Below are 16,841 nucleotides of genomic sequence, written 5' to 3' on the forward strand. Positions count from 1 at the left end.
GTAGAATGGGAGGCAGAGCCTTCAGTTTTCAGGCCCCTCTTCTGTGGAACCAGCTTCCAGTTTGGATTCAGGAGACAGACACTATCTCTACTTTTAAGATTAGACCTCAAACTTTCCTTTTTGCTAAAGCATATAGTTAGGGCTGGACCAGGTGACCCTGAATCCTCCCTTAGTTATGCTGCAATAGGTGTAGGCTGCTGGGGGATTCCCATGATGCATTGGGTGTTTCTTCTTCACTCTCTATGTGTTAATAGACCTCTCTGCATTGAATCATATCTGTTATTAATCTCTGTCTTTCTTCCACAGCATGCCTTTCATCCTGTCTTCCTTCTCTCACCCCAACCGGTCGCAGCAGATGGCCCCGCCCCTCCCTGAGCCTGGTTCTGCTGGAGGTTTCTTCCTGTTAAAACTGAGCTTTTCCTTCCCACTGTTGCCAAAGTGCTTGCTCATAGGGGGTCATATGAATGTTGGGTTTTTCTCTGTACATATTCTATATGTATATGTATGCATATATTGTATATGTATGCAGCTTTTTCAATTATGAGGGTTCTGTGCAGTATCTCAGCTGCTCCTAGGACTGCACTCTTCTGACAGAGACCTATGACATTGAACTTGGAATTTGCTGGGGCAACTTTTCTAGTTTCAGGGTTAATGTTCCTATTACCACTGGGATCATTTTGGACTTTACCTTCCACATCTGCCCCTGTTGTTCCTTGAGCTTTTGGTACTTCTCTATTTTATCTTCTACTCCTTGACAGCCACCACTGTGCCTCCTTGGCTGGCCAGCAGCTGGTTGCCTATAGACCTTAGTCCTGTTGTTCTCAACCACCTTCAGTGGTGTCACTCATCAGGAAGTGGGGATTCTAGTCCATATGCAGCACAGATGTTCCTGTACAGATGTTCCTGTACAATATCCCAGCCACTTGGTTGTTCCTTCCAGGGTACACGGTCAAAGCTTGTATTTTACTTCCTGCTATTGTGTGGTGGTAGTCTTTGGGGCACAGTCTGAAAAGATCTGCAGTCTTTTCATCTGTGGCAGCCTCATGCACCTTTGGATCATTAAACTCTTCTAGCCAATAGATTTCTTGATGTCTGCCACTTCCTCAACCTCTAAATGGTACATCCTTTGCAGGGGCTTGGTTGTCCATGATGGTTCCACCTCCATGGGAGGGCTTCTCTGCATGAATCCTTGACCTTATACCTAATTGCTTCTAGGATTACTGAGGCAGTGACGTATATGAGCTTATTGGCTTTAATGATACTGATGATTTTTTTTAATAGTAGCTTATTTTAAGTAAAAAAAGACAGAATAACCCCCACCGCACACAAACCAAAACAAAAAGCAAACAAACAAACAAAACCCCGTTACATAAGAATTATAAATTGATTTGCATACCACTGAGTGAAATAAGCATTTGATCCCCTGCCAAATCTCAGCAAGCCAACCCAGCCAAAAGTCTGGCTCCCACAGATTGGATGCGTGCCCATGAAAACAATCAGTCAGTCAAAAACAGGTATGCCTGATACCAACTCGATATGTGTATAAAGCACACCTGTCTAAAGAATCAGTTTCTTGACTGACGTTTCCAGTGAACATCTGTAGTCAGCTCAAACCAAAATCAAGCTCTTTAGCATCAACTCAAGCCGGCATGTTAAGCGTCTTGAAGTGACTGTTGTTGTGATTTGGCGCTCTATAAATAAAATTCAATTGAAGGAATAGCAATGCTGAGTGTGACCTAAAAACACCACCTCCACAGTCAAGCAGAATGGTAGAAACAGACTTTCAAGCTGTTTTTCTGGGTACAGGAAAGAAAGATGGGTCGTGGATGGGTCTTTCAGCATGAAAATGACCCCAAAACAAACCACAAGGCAAGAAAAGAGTGGCTAAAGAAGAAACACATTAAGGTCATGGAGTGACCAGTCAGTCTCCAGACCTCAGTCCTATAGAAAATCTGTGGAGGTAGCTGAAATTTTGGCATGACAAGAGGCAGTCAAGAAACCTAAAGAGTTTAGAGAGTTTCTGTAAAGAGAAGTTGGCCAGAATTTCTCCTGGGATGTGTGCAAACCTACCACTACAAGAAACATCTTACCACTGTATTTGCCAGCAAGTGTTTCTCCAACAAGTATTAAGTCATCATTTTCTTGGGCTCAAATATTTATTCAACTCAGTGACATGCATATCAATTCATAACATTTATGTAATGTGTTTTTTTTTTCTGCTTGATATTGGTTATTATTCTGTCCCGCTCCATTAAAATAAAATTACAATAAAAGTTTTTTTGTTCTTCCAGATATTCCAGGTTCTTTAGTTATAATTTAACAAACATAGAGTTGCTTCCACAGCAGTTTAGTGTTTTTCAGAATAAGCTAATTTTCTCTGCCATATGCAGACTGAGCTGATGGAGATAACACTGTATTTCCCCTCATACAAATTCATAAGTCTAACATTATAGACGAATCCAGGAATTGAATTGTGTGTTCTCACATCTATTGCACTGGCAATAACTAGCAACAGTGTCTACTGTTCTATGCTGACAAGGACAGGCTCATGAGTTTTTATTGATGATGTTACGCAACGGCTTCCTGTGACTGAGTAAATTATGTAATATAAATGGTGATCCTCTTGTATGTGTTCTGTTCATGATACTAATTTTATGGTCATAAGGTTGCACTAATAAGTAGCAATATGATTCCCAACAGCTGAATGGATTAGAGAATATCTTAGCTTGCTAACATTAGAAAGTTTCCTCACCCACCAAAGTTAAACAGCGTTAAGCCTGGGGACTTTACCTGATTTTTTTTTATTTTTCCACTAATATAAAAAGGTTACATCTGAAGTTTTATTGGATAACCTTTATGATAGACAAATTTCACATTATAGCAGTTTAAAATAAATAAAAAATAAAATAAATATGATGGAGATACAGGTTCATACTAAATAATAACAGGGTATGAGATCGGGACTGAGAAATCACACTCAAGTTGAAGCTCACTTGAACACTAAAATGCATATTTGGAGTTGGAGAGGTTTACTGCTTTTCACTGGAACTCCAGATGTCTTTTTCATAACTGTACCGTAATATAACTTAATGCTCAACTGGGAAATGTGTTTATTCCTCTCTTGTGTCACTTGCTCATTCTCATCTCTGAATACTCATTATTAACTCAGTAAATATGAACATAATGCTCATCAACACTCACAGTGACAACTTAGGAGCCAGATTAGTGCGTTTGCAATATCCACCCTTTGCCAAAGTGAATTAATTGTCTAATGGCCTTAAATTGATTAGGCATGTCTCAGGTTTGAGTTGCAAATATCCTGGTAATCCAGGTATTTCCCCCTCAGGATAAGCATAGGATTGCTTTAATTAGCAACATGGCCATGTGTGTTGGGTACAGTAACATGGCAGCAAACACCTGGAGCTTAAGTTACAGTGTGTTTGGGTGATAAGGGCTTTCTACGCTGGTGCATGCAGCCACTTGCTCAAACACAACCAGATAATACAAGCGCAAAAAATGCTAAGCTAGCAGAAAATAACAAAAATCAATTTGCTTATGAGGGGAAATACACAGTAAACAATTCTAAATGAGTGCATTTGTGCATATATATATATATATATATATATGTGTGTGTATGTGTGTGTGTGTGTGTGTGTGTGTGTGTGTTGTGTTTTGGCCTTTTTGTCTATCTATAAATTCTGATAAAATATTATACGATCTTATATGGCTGTACTGTGGGGTCAAGTTAGCAATCCATTAAAATGTGGCTTACAACAAGCTCTTCAAGGACAGCCTGATGACTTATTGGTTGAAAATTGACAAAAAGCATTTATAACTTAGAAGTTATGATTCTTACAAGTGTGGTGTGTATTTACAGCATATAGAAAGATTTACAATATTATGTCACATGTGAACTTTGACCTCTCCTTCATGGGCAAAATCCTGATCTGAAGGTCAAAGTAATAATAATGCTATATAGGGATCTTTAAAACTATGTTTCCTATTGCCGTTGACAACATAATGATTTAATAAATAATTTTACTATTTTGAATTTTTATTTTTAGTTGCTGCATGGTTGGGTTCAGGTAACATAGCTATCCCCTTAAATTTAAGAAAAGATGATTTTCTGTGTCAAAATACAACCTGTGACAAAATTAACCACATGTTATGTTTCTTTGCCCATTTGCAACAGGCTTCCTTTAATACTAGCAGAGCATGTTTTCATGAAGTTTACTGGACAACCCTGCACACTTCAAACTGACACTAAAAGATTCTGTTAAAAATAACACCTATAATCCTGACCAAGTGTCACAGTGTGATGGCTGAGAGTGAGAATCTGTTTTGTCTGACTTTAGTCTAAGATTATTTCAGAAAAATTTCCAAACACACTCAACTAATTTACTAGCTCAGCATGGCCTTATAAACCATACTGATACCATATTTATAAAATAGTAATTTTATATAAAATATGCATTCAAAAATACACTGTTCATGAAAGGAAATGCACAAGTTCAACAACCAGAAATTATAAACAGATTTTGCACTGAAGTGTGGATTCCTTGTAATATGATGAGAGATTGCCAGTGCAGTCATACACAAACAACTCATTGAGAAAACCCTTGCCCTGAGCAACAAACACAGCAGTTGGTCTCCAATATGTGAATGACAAATGAATATCACTCAGTGGGTCAGATGGTGTAGACACACTCCATGCACGTGCTAATCAGGCCAACCTGCAGACCTCACATACCATCAGGACATTCTCCAGGGGGAAATTAGTACTTTCCACTTTGCTAGACGAGTATACTTTCTTCTTTGGGTGAACACATTGTTTGTTACATGGGCAATTTCCTTGTGTAAATTGTACAGCAATGGGCTACCAATTATAAGTAAAACATTCACTTTTATAAAGTCACATTTCCTGAGATTTTTGTCAGAGGCGAGCACTACGGACAGAACTTTGAAATGTATAATGTGATTTATTTTGCAGTTACAGTAAGAAATAGCTAAATTGTTCACTTTATTTGATACATTTGGCCATGTTTTATTAATGTACCAGGCAAAAACCTAAACGTTTTAACTGTAAGGTCGTGGCTTTGTATGGAAAACAGGGCACTAATCATATCCTGCATGTTTGGGCTTCATTTAGTTCACACTTTCCAACAGCCACAATTGTGTTTTGGTACCATTACTCTGTTGGTTTAATGACAGAATTTAAAAGAACCAATTGCAATAGTTGGAGGAATATAGATTTTTAAAATTTTAAACAGAAAAATAATTTTCAGTCACAACTATGTGCTAAACATAGACAAGTTCACAGATAAAAAGGGCTGGAAAACTACAAAAGAACACAGTAAAGGGTCGTCCAATCTAAGTAAATATCAGCGGTTATTAGAGTTACTCAGTGGCACTGCTGTGGGATGGCTGTGAATGATTTTTTTCTCAAATGGTTAAAATTTTATATGTGAAGAAAGTCATAAAGTCATTGCTAGTTATGGTTATAAGTATACTTTAACGCTCTCTAGGTCTTTGTTAGATTAATAAGCTGGAGTGAAAGATTGCTGCCACTCCTCCTCCTTGACCTGTGCTTTGAGGACTCTGACAATATAACTCAGGGGTAACCAGGTTTCTGTAAAGCAGAATAAATCAATATGGTGATCAATTATTATATAATTTTCTAAAAGGAGAGAGAGACCTGTTTAATAGCCTCCATTTAATTGATTTACCCTTAGGTACAGTTGTGGGTGTTAAATTATTCTTTGTTAATTTTTAAAATAATTTTTTATTTGGTTATTTTTTGGTTTGTCTTTCAATTGTATGGAAATATACACAGTGCCTTTGGGGTTAGGGTTTTGGGGGATGATAGGAGGAGAAAAGCTGCAGAGAGGTCTGTAAGACTTTGCTTCCTGGTCCCAACTCTGGATAGTCACATTTTGTTCTTTTATAAGTTTGGCCAGATTTCTTGAAATAAGAGTCAAAGTCAGCCAAGGTAAAAGTTGACATAGTTTCTCGAGGAAGGAAACGCTGCATTTTGGATATCCTGGAGTTCTAGACTTCAGGTAGTAACTGACTGCAAAGGATTTTCAGGTTTGGGATATTTTACTGTACTAATGTAAGGTAAACGTGGGGGGTTCGAAAGGTGCCTTTATATAAAGTCCTGTTATTTATATTATCATTACCATTATCGGGTCTCAATCATTCATATAGGGCTGTACGATCTGGATAGCTTTTTATTCTCCTTAATAAATGAAATCATTTAAAAACTGTTTGTTTATTTGGGTTTTCTTTGTTTGATATTAATATGTGTTTGATGATCTGAAACTTTGAAACAAGTGTAAAAATATGCAAACAATCAGAGAATCAGGAAGGACAATCACTAACTGCTAATCATTTTCATTTAAGTTTTAAAAACAATCTTCATATTTAAAATTATTTTAGATTGTTCAAATGTCTTTGGCCTTATAAAAATGAGGAATTATTTTTGAATTAAAACTGATGAGTGTGATGAAAAGAGACAAAATCTTTAAATATAATTGTGTTGTTGTCGAAATACTTATGAACTTAACTGTAAATAGTAACAATAAAACAGTCATTCTTGTCAGTATAATGTATTCATATGTTTTTATATTTGTGAGGCAGTAATTTCGATTTATCAATAAGTAACTTTATATTAACCTATTAATTATATTAACCTATATAACCTATATCATGGTGATACACAGTGCAGTAATAAATGGTATTCTGGAATGTAGATTATGATGGCTTGTAGTGTGAGTTTTGTTTATTTGTGAGGTCTCGTTCATTACTTTCACCTCACATCATGTCTTATAAATGTGTTATAAATCTTCTATTTACTGTTCACACTGTTTAAATTCTACTTTGTACTTTGGTGCGGATGAATATATACTCATCACTATCTGTAAGTAAGCTACCTCAAAGCAGGACCAGAATATTTAGAAAAACAAAAGTGACATTTTCAGGCCATACATAATTCAGCACTTCTAAGGTAACATTTATAGTAGAGTGATTAAAAATGCAAAATTAAAATATTAGGAAGAACCTTCTCTTTGTTCAATGATAAAGTTTTTTTCTTTTTTTGGGGGCGGGGGGGGGGGGGGGGGGGGGATATAGGTGTGCATGAGTCATTATCAGTGTTTTAAAGCAACAATAAAGTATTTATGAAGCGACTTTTTTCACACTGAACCAAACAAAATGTTGCCAATAAAAATTTAGGACCATATGAGATTTTAGTTCACTTCTTTGATTCCCTGGTCAGCCGTGTGCTGAAAAATCAACATTTTCTTGAGATGGCTCTCTCTTCTTTTTCTTCTCAGCCACTGATAATGTCTAAAATGACTCGTAATTGCTAAAAGGTCTGATAATTCTTATTCCTAACAATTCTTTTAACCAATCAGTTTCTGTGGAGCATCTTTTTTCTTATTCTAAAAACAGATAAAAGGCACTAGGTGTTTAATGCAGGAAAAGAAAAAAATGGGTTGGGGTACAGGTTAACTCCCTCCTGATCTATACCTCTCTTTGTAAAATAGTAGGTGTTTGTAGACTATGCTGCCCAACATTACTAAAAAAGTAGAAAAAAAAATGGTCTGACTTAAACACATCCTTCTGTCTTTGATAAGAGGAGGAAGTGTAAAGACCAGTGAGGTGGCAAAACAAACAGCTCATCAGCAGAGGTCAGCTTATCAGATTTTGCTACACGACTGTGTATCACCCACTGGCTGAGTACTGAGCCAGGGAAATGAGGCTCAGCGATCAAGCAACCCGCTCCATTGATTAACAGCGTTTTCTCATTTCTGGCCAAGAAGCTGGCTTCCCCCAACATGTGTCATTTGTTTGAGAAGAAACGAGGCCCAGTGCCATGTGTTTGTGTGCTTATGCTACATTCGCTCCAAGGAGAGGATACACTTCCAGCTGAGCCACTCTACATTTAAAACTAGCAGCCAAATGCTTCTCATATGGAGAGTGCACCCCCCCCCCCCCCCCCCCTCCAAAAAAAACCAAAAAAAAAAAAAAAACTCAGAGAATCTCAGTGTTTGTCTGCTGGGCCAGATCCCCTGTTGTACTCTAAAGTAAACCATTTTGTACCCCCATGCCATCCTTTAAGTATTAAAGCCCCCCAGCACACACACACACGCTGTCACTACTGTCACCCACCTCCTTCCCATCATCCTCTCTCATCACACACATGCACAAGAAGTGCACTTATTTTGGCTCCCAGTGGGTGTGTAGGCTATTCAAATGTCCTGACTCAGAGATTTAAAATGTCATTTAAAACCCATTCACTGCTGTTAAGGCTTATTTTATTTTTCCAGTATTAGCCTACAAGGTCAGTTTGCACCAACAGCTGATGAGCGATCAATAGGAGATTTGAATTTAAAGAGCTGTGGCCCTGGGGGCGGTCAGTCGCCGGTGCGTGGAGCTACTACGGTGGGTGGGTGGACTGGGGGGAGGGGGAGTTCTAAGCGCAGGGGCTCAACAGAGACCTATATCCTTCCACACACCCTTTACCTCCACCTCCCCAAGCTTGGTTAACTCTCAAGACCATGATTAATTCATGGTGGATTACAGTCTGGAGGCAGGGAGGAAAACTGGGATTGCATACAGTCCTAACTGCACAGGCTGGAGTTAGGGAGATAAAGGTTTCCCCAGATTCACACCACAATCCCACCGCCTGACTCGCTTCCGTACAAGTATGAAAATTTTTCTATTTTTCCTGCAAAAACATCACGCCTCGGTGTTTGGGCTTCTTGATTATTACTGCAGCTATGTTCGCCGAAATAAGTTGGGAGATGTCCTTCCCAGCCGCCAGACTGCACTGAAAGAACAGAAACCTACAGGGAATAATAATACTGGAGCCCGCTAAGAAAAGCATAACAAACACGAGAGCCACGGCCACAGCAATTTCATCATTGTCCTTCACAGTAGCACAGCTAACTGCTCGTGATTAGCTGACGACCTCGAGTAACTGAATGGAAGAATGTGAGGCTGGAGCCAAAGCAGCTGGAAGGAGAAACTGCATCAGCATGAGGAGTGTATTCACTCCCCCTTGTGTTCGCTGCAGCAAACTGGTCCACTGAATTCCTCCGTTGCTGGGAGAAAAAGTAAAATCAGCAAAAAAAGTTTTTTTGTTGTTGTTCTGTTTGTCTAAGAGTTTAGGGTGTGTTGCAACACTGCAACGGGGACGAGAAGAAAACCCTGTGATGACAGGTAAGGATTATCATCACAAACCTACACTGCATGTTTCCATCACTCTTCTCATTTAGACTTCTGCTTTTGTTTCTTACTGTGTCTTTTCATCATTTTCCACCAAATGCCTCATCATTTTCGAGTCCAGTTATTCAGAATTAACCAATCAGTATCAGTGTCTGCAGTTAAGGACAATTATTCCACATTTCAAGAAACTGGACAAAAGCTTGTCTGTAATGTACCTTCAATACTTTGTGAAACACAATGCACTGTAATGTCTGGTATACTTTAAGATAGCTGCTCCCCAAAAAAAAATGACGTATATTTTCTAGTTTATTACAAACACATTTGTCAACATGTGGTATTTATACAGTGAATGGTCTAATATGCACTGGAGGTCACATAAGCTTAGGTTTATTGGAACAATAAAAGACATACCATGAGGGCTTGATATTCAAAGAGATGTAGCAGCTGCTTGCTGCATATTTGATCATCAGTTTTTAATAGTTTGGATTTTTCTTCTTTAAAGACACAAAAATAAAACCTAAGTATATTAACAGTTTTATGAATGTATCGTCAGCAGACTAAAAAAATTAAGAATTTGATTACTCCTTTTAACACTTACATTTTGTCTCAACACGTTCTGCGATGATGGTGCAAAGCACTTTAACAATATTTGTGCTATTTTTTTTTTCATTTGTCAAATGTCTACTTTACTCGTGTTTTTATTTATTTTTTTTACCTTTTTTGTAAACAACATCTCGTACAAACTAGCACAGTGAACCACAACCCCAGCAAATGTGTTTTTATCTCCGTACAATATAAATGAAATCAATACAAAAGTTTGGTTGGTTGCTTGGAACATTTTTATATGGATTGAGAGGTTCTAAAACGTGGTTTTCGAGACTTCTGGACTCCTGAATTGAATAGATTACGTAAACAGTTGACTGTTCTAAGTCCCATTTAGAACCCCAGTAGAAGATTTTTAGAAGGTAGACTTCATCTCACCATTTCAAGTTCACTTCCATTTTTAATAAAGGGCTTGCAATCCATAGGGAGTCTTTTACTGGTTTGCCTTTTGAAGGCAGCCTTCTTCAGATTTGGTTGAAATTCTGAAACCGAAACAAACAAATAGTCCAGGCAGAGGAGAAAACTGTCATTTCTTCTGGCCTCCAGAAACATATTGTGAAAAAGGTTAAGTGTCAATATGGCAGAGCCTTGAGAGGCAAGAGGTCTGAGGAGCTTCTGAATAAATACAAGGGACGCGTCTAGTTCCTCGCACATAGTCTGAATGCCGCTCAGCCTTCCTACTGTGCCAGGTCAGCACACAACCAACCCTTAGCCCCTTTATTCTCTCTCTGTAAAGCTATTGAAGTCTTTGACAGTAGCTAAGGATGTTTTCATGTTTAGGACATATTACAGGAGATTTTGAAAAGGTGTTTTTTCTTCCTTTTTTTAAGTGTTAGGGGGACTGGGGGATTGGTCGCTCTGCAGTGCCACTGACCGGAATCAGGAGGGGTAACAAGATGTCTCAGTCCAGTTTTTGGATGCAGGCTGGGTAGGGGTAAGAGTTGAAAGAAGCAATCAAAACACCTGAACGTAATACTGCAGTGTTTTGGGGCATAATTTTTATGCTAAATATGCTCTCCTGTCAAAAAGAACAACAAATGGGAAAATAAATAAATAAATAAATATGAAATCACCCAAAAAAAAGGAGAAAAAATAGTTTATGGTACTGCCCTAACCCAGTCATTATCCGTGTCCCTGTTCTGGACTCAGTCCCCCAACACTTCCAGATCTCACGACCCTTCATTACCGAATTTCTGGCCAGCAAAGTCCGCTCCCTCGCAAAGCTACCACACAGTGCCCTCGTTCATTTCTGAGGGCGGGTGAGACAGATGGTTATTGTATCCGCTCCCGTTCAGTGACAGTGAGGTAAAAGGAGGACTAGGGCCGAACACTTCTGATGAGATGCTGTGCAGGGGCCCTGGGATGCCGGGCTCTGGGCTGGGAGAATCCCCTGGGTGGTGGGACATGATATCGGAGAAACGTTGCACCTCAGTGGAGGGATGGTGGCCCGGGAGCGGGTGGTCCATACCTCCAAGGGGGTTGCCTGTGGGGCCTGAGGATGGCACAAAGGGGAGATCAACTGGGGTCTGGGCCTGTGATGATGGTGGCCCCTGAGGGAAAAAGTCATAGTTCCCTGCCGGACCATAGTATTCACTTTGATAATCTGCAGATGCAAGAGAAGTAGAAAAAAAATATCACCATTAGCTCAGACTGAGAACAATGGGTTTGCAGAAGTAATTCCAGGGATGTTGAGGAATTCATTGAATATATATACATAGCTTGATTTGTATTAGAGAAAAAGAGACCTTCGCTGTGCTACATTAGTCACAGAGCACGTTACACTTAAATCAAAACTGCAATTGGGTGGGGAGAACAACGTGGCCACAAAATTAATTAAAATGGGGGCCATTTCATCAGCGATTCTACCTACTGAGACCAATTTTTTCAGCTCAGCAGAATATTATTAGACTTTTTGCTTCAGCAGGAAGGACAAAGGCCCAGACACAAATGGAATTCTCTGAAAATTAACAGATATTTCAAAGCATTTGATGAAATATTGCCGCGTTGGTATGAAATCACTCAGGTGTAAACTAACTTCACTTGAAGTGAATTCCATACTAAGCCATTTCTTAAAGCCTGTGGATGAGATGACCCAAACTAAAATATGTATAGCCTCTTTTGTTTGTTTTTGAATACATCCAAAATAACAGTAAGTAAGAAAACTACATCATTTTCACTGCTTGTTCATACATTTTATTTTTTAACATTATGCACTCATTTGACATTTAATATTGTGTGAAAACAACGAAGACGGTTAAATGTGGATAGACCCAGTGTGCTCTCTACGCACTGGTTGTCTTTAAAAAAGTGGCATAGACCTAAATAATTCCCCGGGAATAGGATAATGGCATATAAGACAAAACATTAAGAAGAAATGACCGGCTAATAGGAAATAACAGATGATGCAAAAAAGATTTTTAACAATTCAATGTTTAGCTAACACATTATCAGTCAGAACCAGGTTGAAATTTAACGTGTCAAAAAAGAAAACAAATATTAAGCAACCGTACCTCCATAGTAGGAGAAGGGTCCGTTGGGGATGAGCTCCCCAGGCTCCAACCGGTCACCCAGCGCCCTCATTCGCCTGGGGCTCCGGAAAAACGCGTGCCTCCGGGCGCCCAGTGCGCTCAGCTGCTTCATCCGCCTCTCTTTGGAACGTCGGTTCTGGAACCAGACCTGAACAAACGCAACCACACACACGCGTACGTGTGTATCACATCATGTGGCCCAGAAAACATGCAATAGACTGCTGACGCCATTTCGATTGCACGTCAATATTCTATGGCGAAAGACGAGAGGAGAGGCAGAAATGGAGATTATGGAAGGGGGTGGCCGGGGAGGGGTTAGAGCTGCTATTCTATGAATAAATATCTAAACAAACAATGGTTTGCTTGTTTTTCCTGAACATGCAAACAAACGTCGGCATTTAAATGTATCCTCATTGAAAGGAAAGTGTAATTAGGTATCATGTTTACCTTGGCACCTACTCCGCTGTCTTCTTATTAGAGTCAATAACCGCGCTGTATGCGGCGAGCGTGTTGAGCCAGTGCGTTAAATTCGCAAGGCTCTGCGGCGAAGAGGACTGCGCCCAATTATCGTTTAAGGAGCGACAGTCCCATCTAACCTCCCTAATGATCTTTTAACCCTCCATTTACTCCGACTGAAGGCTGCAGCAGCAGGGGTTTAAAATCTCCAATTAATACTTAATAGGCGGGTTGTTACCAATATATTACCGGACTCTTGGAGGTTATCATTTCCTAATCTATAGGCCGGCTTCCTTTAATTGTGCTCTCCCCTTTCCTCGCTCAAGCGCACACACATTAAATAGCACTATCTCCCCACTTCCACGTTTTCGGTATTACTCTACGTTAAAGCATTTTGCCTTTTTTTTTTAAAAAAAACAAACAAACAAGCAAACAAACAAAAATGTATTCCCATAGTTTAAAAAATGACACTACTACTTTGACTACGTTGCAATAAATTTAGGGCTACGTTTGTGTGATTTTGGCGCCTAAATATAATTTATTTAAGACATTTTATTATTAGGTATTTCCAATTCTTGTGTCACACAATAGACTTTGAAAATAAACCATAATTTATAATAATATCAGTTGGGATTATCAATAATAATAATAATAATAATAATAATAATAACATACAGTTGGTTGTATGTGTCGTTTGTTGTTTAACTTGGCCTTCTGTAACGCACGCTTGTTGTGACGATACAATCTGAAGACCCTTGAAACAGATTTGTGCCTTTCCACTTGGCTGAAAATGCTCACAGCGTGGCTAAATGTGGTCGCAAAACGTGATGGCAGCGCTGTGCCAGGACTCCTAGCGCTCCCAGCGCTCCCAGCACCTCGGCGCCAGTTGGCGACTTTGCCCCGTCGTGCGCGCCAAGAATCAAAAATACCCATATAAATTACCCATTTCCAAATCAACCTCGTCCATCGGCCAATCTTTGGCTTAATGAATTCGATGTGACCGCGCAGTTTGAAGGGAAGAGGCCTCGTTTAAAGAGGGGTGAAGGATATGAGAGGGGAGGCTTCGGGAGGTGGAGCCTCCCTGATGGGATGAGGGCCTGCTCGGTCATGGCTGTCTGGCAGCTTGGCTGGGACATTTTTCCATAAAATATAAGCTGTTACATCACACCTTTTAATGGGTGCGTAACACCCTATAAAACGGAAAAAGGCGCGAGCCCACCTCCTCAACCCCTGGGTGTCCCCTGAATCTATTTCCATAATATTTGAAAGCATCACATTGCACGATTTATTTGATTTACTACAGAATCGTGTTTAAATCACCGGGGACCACGAAAGTTATGATACTACATCAAGGATTGCATTAGAAGGCCGCATGGACCACACATTTAGAAACACGCATTTGATAAAATAATGATAATAAAAATAATGGTCTATATAGACTTATAGACTGAATTTAGTCTGAAGCAGAGCTCCTGCTTGGGTGTAGCTGTTTCTTTACCTGGATGACCCTCATGTTGAGGCCCGTCTCCTGGGCCAGCTGCTCCCTGATGTGTCTGGTGGGTTTTGGAGTGGCGGCAAACGCTGCTTTCAGTGTCTCCAGCTGCTTGGCCTTGATGGTGGTCCGTGGGCCACGCCGCTTCCCTCCCAGGTTCTGGTCGTCGTTCTCGTTGTTAACGGTCTCCTTGTCGGACAGTGTGGCTATCTCTGTGTCCTTTAGGACCACGTCATCCTGTAGCTGGTCTTGAGAGTCTGGTGATAAACTCGGGTCGCTGCATGCCGTTACTGCAGAAACGACATCTAAATATTAGAATAATATTCACACAGCAGTGTTATCGCAGCAGTGAAGCGCCAGAGTCTCTAAAAGTGCATTTAACTCGGTGGATTATCACCACTGACAAAGTGCAAACACACGCTAACACTGCTAACTAGAAGTTATATTTCGGAATTATCGTTTTGTAGTGATGTCGTTTTGTGCTGAATTCGGGCCTTACTTGTAACATACAGCCATTTGTTTTACAAAATGAAAATTTACCAACAGCAGAATTTATGTATGCGAAGGAGGCTTAAATATCAAGTAAAGAATGCACAGTCTTAATTAGAAAGAAAGAAGGACAGAAAAAGAAAGCCAAATCTGACATTATGAAAATAAACAGATTGAGCACAGCTACATATCAGGCCAAAAGAACCATCATCTGAACTGAAAAGAAAATATTTCGCGCTTCTAAACCATCGTGCGCTGTGCGTTTTGTTCTCCGCCTTAGTTCTAGTCATGGAAATGAGGAAGCCACTGTGAGGTTGAAAACGTTAAGCCCATCTTTAAAAATAAATAAATAAATAGATAAATATATATCATCATTATTCTTATTTAACTCGCCCTGCATACACACACTCACAGAACACACTTGCAGGACTCTGCATACCTGAGAGGAGGTTGGTGTCTTTTACATTGGCGTTGTTTAGGTAATCGTCTTTGCAAACGAATTTGTTCTCGTCTATGATGTAGAGCTCCTCGCCGGTGGAGAGCTGCTTGTTGCACATCATGCAGGTGAAGCAGTTAAGGTGAAACACTTTGCTCCGGGCCCTCCGGACCAGGTCGTTAGGAGAGATGCCCTGCGAGCAACCGCCACACTTGGTGCCGAACCGCCTGCGGGGGATGGAGGTGGTTACTCCAGCTATTAAGGGTGTTCTGCATTTTTAAGTTATTGTTTATTAATGTATTTTCTTTAAAGAGACAATGATCTAAACATTTAGCAAGGAAAAACACCAAAGTGATGGGGCCGACTTAAATAACGGACACACAAATAAACATTCAAAATAAACATCCGGAAGTTATAATTGTGTCTTAAGGATACAAATCATCTATTTCTGTCTTGCTCTCTCTCTTTGTATGATATACATATTTTATTATTAATCCATCCTATTAAATATCAACGTAATTTAAGGAATGAAATCGAGTCATAAATATTGTTAAATGTGACATTTTAATTCCATCATTATTTTAACGGATCAAAATAATGAAGATTCATACAGAGATAGTTTTTTTTTTAATTTTAGGAGATTTCTATATCACATGCTATGATAATAATAATAATAATAATAATAATAATAATAATAATAATAATAATTTGTGCTATAATTGTACTTTTAATTATTTTTGTAAAAGAAAATGTTGACCAGTAGCTTTGCCTCTTTAAAAAAAATAAAGCCAGCAAACAAACAAACGTGAACTCCACTCTGCATTAACCTTTGCACAAAAATTTCATCTGTTACATTTTTACCTCTATTTTACATTTTACATGTTTTTTGTGTGTCTTTTTCAAACACATATTTTAAACGTCGAGCTTCAGTAAATAAACCAATTTGAGGTGTCTTTAAAAACTAGGTTGGATTTTGGCTCATAAATTATCACCCTGCCATCTACTTCACTGTTAAACAATGTTTGCTGAGTGGCGTGCAGTGCTTGTTGACTGCACGTCTGTGATTGCATCGTCTGCGGACCTGATCTTTTCAACTAGTTTACTATTCAAATCCACTTATCACGTCCTCCTCAGCCAGACTGAGCAAACACACCGGGCAGCGGCTTCTCTAGCGCCGGTTTGATGCTCTAAGCTCCCACGACTGCCAACAAGCTGTAAAAAAAACCCAACAAAAAAAACCCTTCAAGTGTGATTTCCTCGATTTCCTAACAAACCCTCCCCCTGCTGAGAGTGAGCGCACACGCGTTTAATGTTGCTGCTCCTCTTTTGTTGCTGTTTTTTGCATAAGAATCCAAGTTAACAAGCTTTCAATTACTTACTGCTAATCAAAAGACGGGACGGGTCGTTTTATTCGTTTATTTAGAGAATTCAAAAGGGCGTTCTCTTTGTTACCTAACCAGATGTTCTGTCATTTTTGTTTGTGTTATCTTTTAGGTTTTCTTCACTTCTAATTGAGCAGATTTTAACTGTAACAGCAGTCTGAGCCACGAAGAAATATTTTAATTTTTTTGGTGGTCACCTACAATTAATAGAGTATATTTTGAAA

At 39.3% G+C, this 16,841-nt stretch overlaps 1 protein-coding gene across 3 annotated transcripts in view; it reads right to left on the reverse strand.

Moving 5' to 3' along the window:
- The window catches only part of lhx1a (LIM homeobox 1a), a 158,712-nt gene that overhangs the window by 140,645 nt on the left and 1,226 nt on the right, over window positions 1–16,841 (reverse strand). Inside the window, exons 2-5 of one of the 3 annotated variants that reach the window (XR_010095548.1) lie at window positions 15,239–15,462; window positions 14,317–14,600; window positions 12,345–12,510; window positions 9,947–11,437 (exon numbers count right to left, since the gene is read on the reverse strand). Coding sequence is in view for 2 of the 3 variants with exons in the window: in XM_063494155.1 (XP_063350225.1) it covers window positions 11,058–11,437; window positions 12,345–12,510; window positions 14,317–14,600; window positions 15,239–15,462 (1,054 nt within the window). In the remaining variant the exon portion in view is untranslated. Of the gene's footprint in view, window positions 1–9,533; window positions 11,438–12,344; window positions 12,511–14,316; window positions 14,601–15,238; window positions 15,463–16,841 lie in introns of those variants that run through there. The other 2 variants (XM_063494156.1, XM_063494155.1) reach the window with 2 other exon arrangements.

Source organism: Pelmatolapia mariae, linkage group LG14 (genome assembly GCF_036321145.2).
Source record: "Pelmatolapia mariae isolate MD_Pm_ZW linkage group LG14, Pm_UMD_F_2, whole genome shotgun sequence".
In the NCBI taxonomy this organism is placed as follows: Eukaryota; Metazoa; Chordata; class Actinopteri; order Cichliformes; family Cichlidae; genus Pelmatolapia; species Pelmatolapia mariae.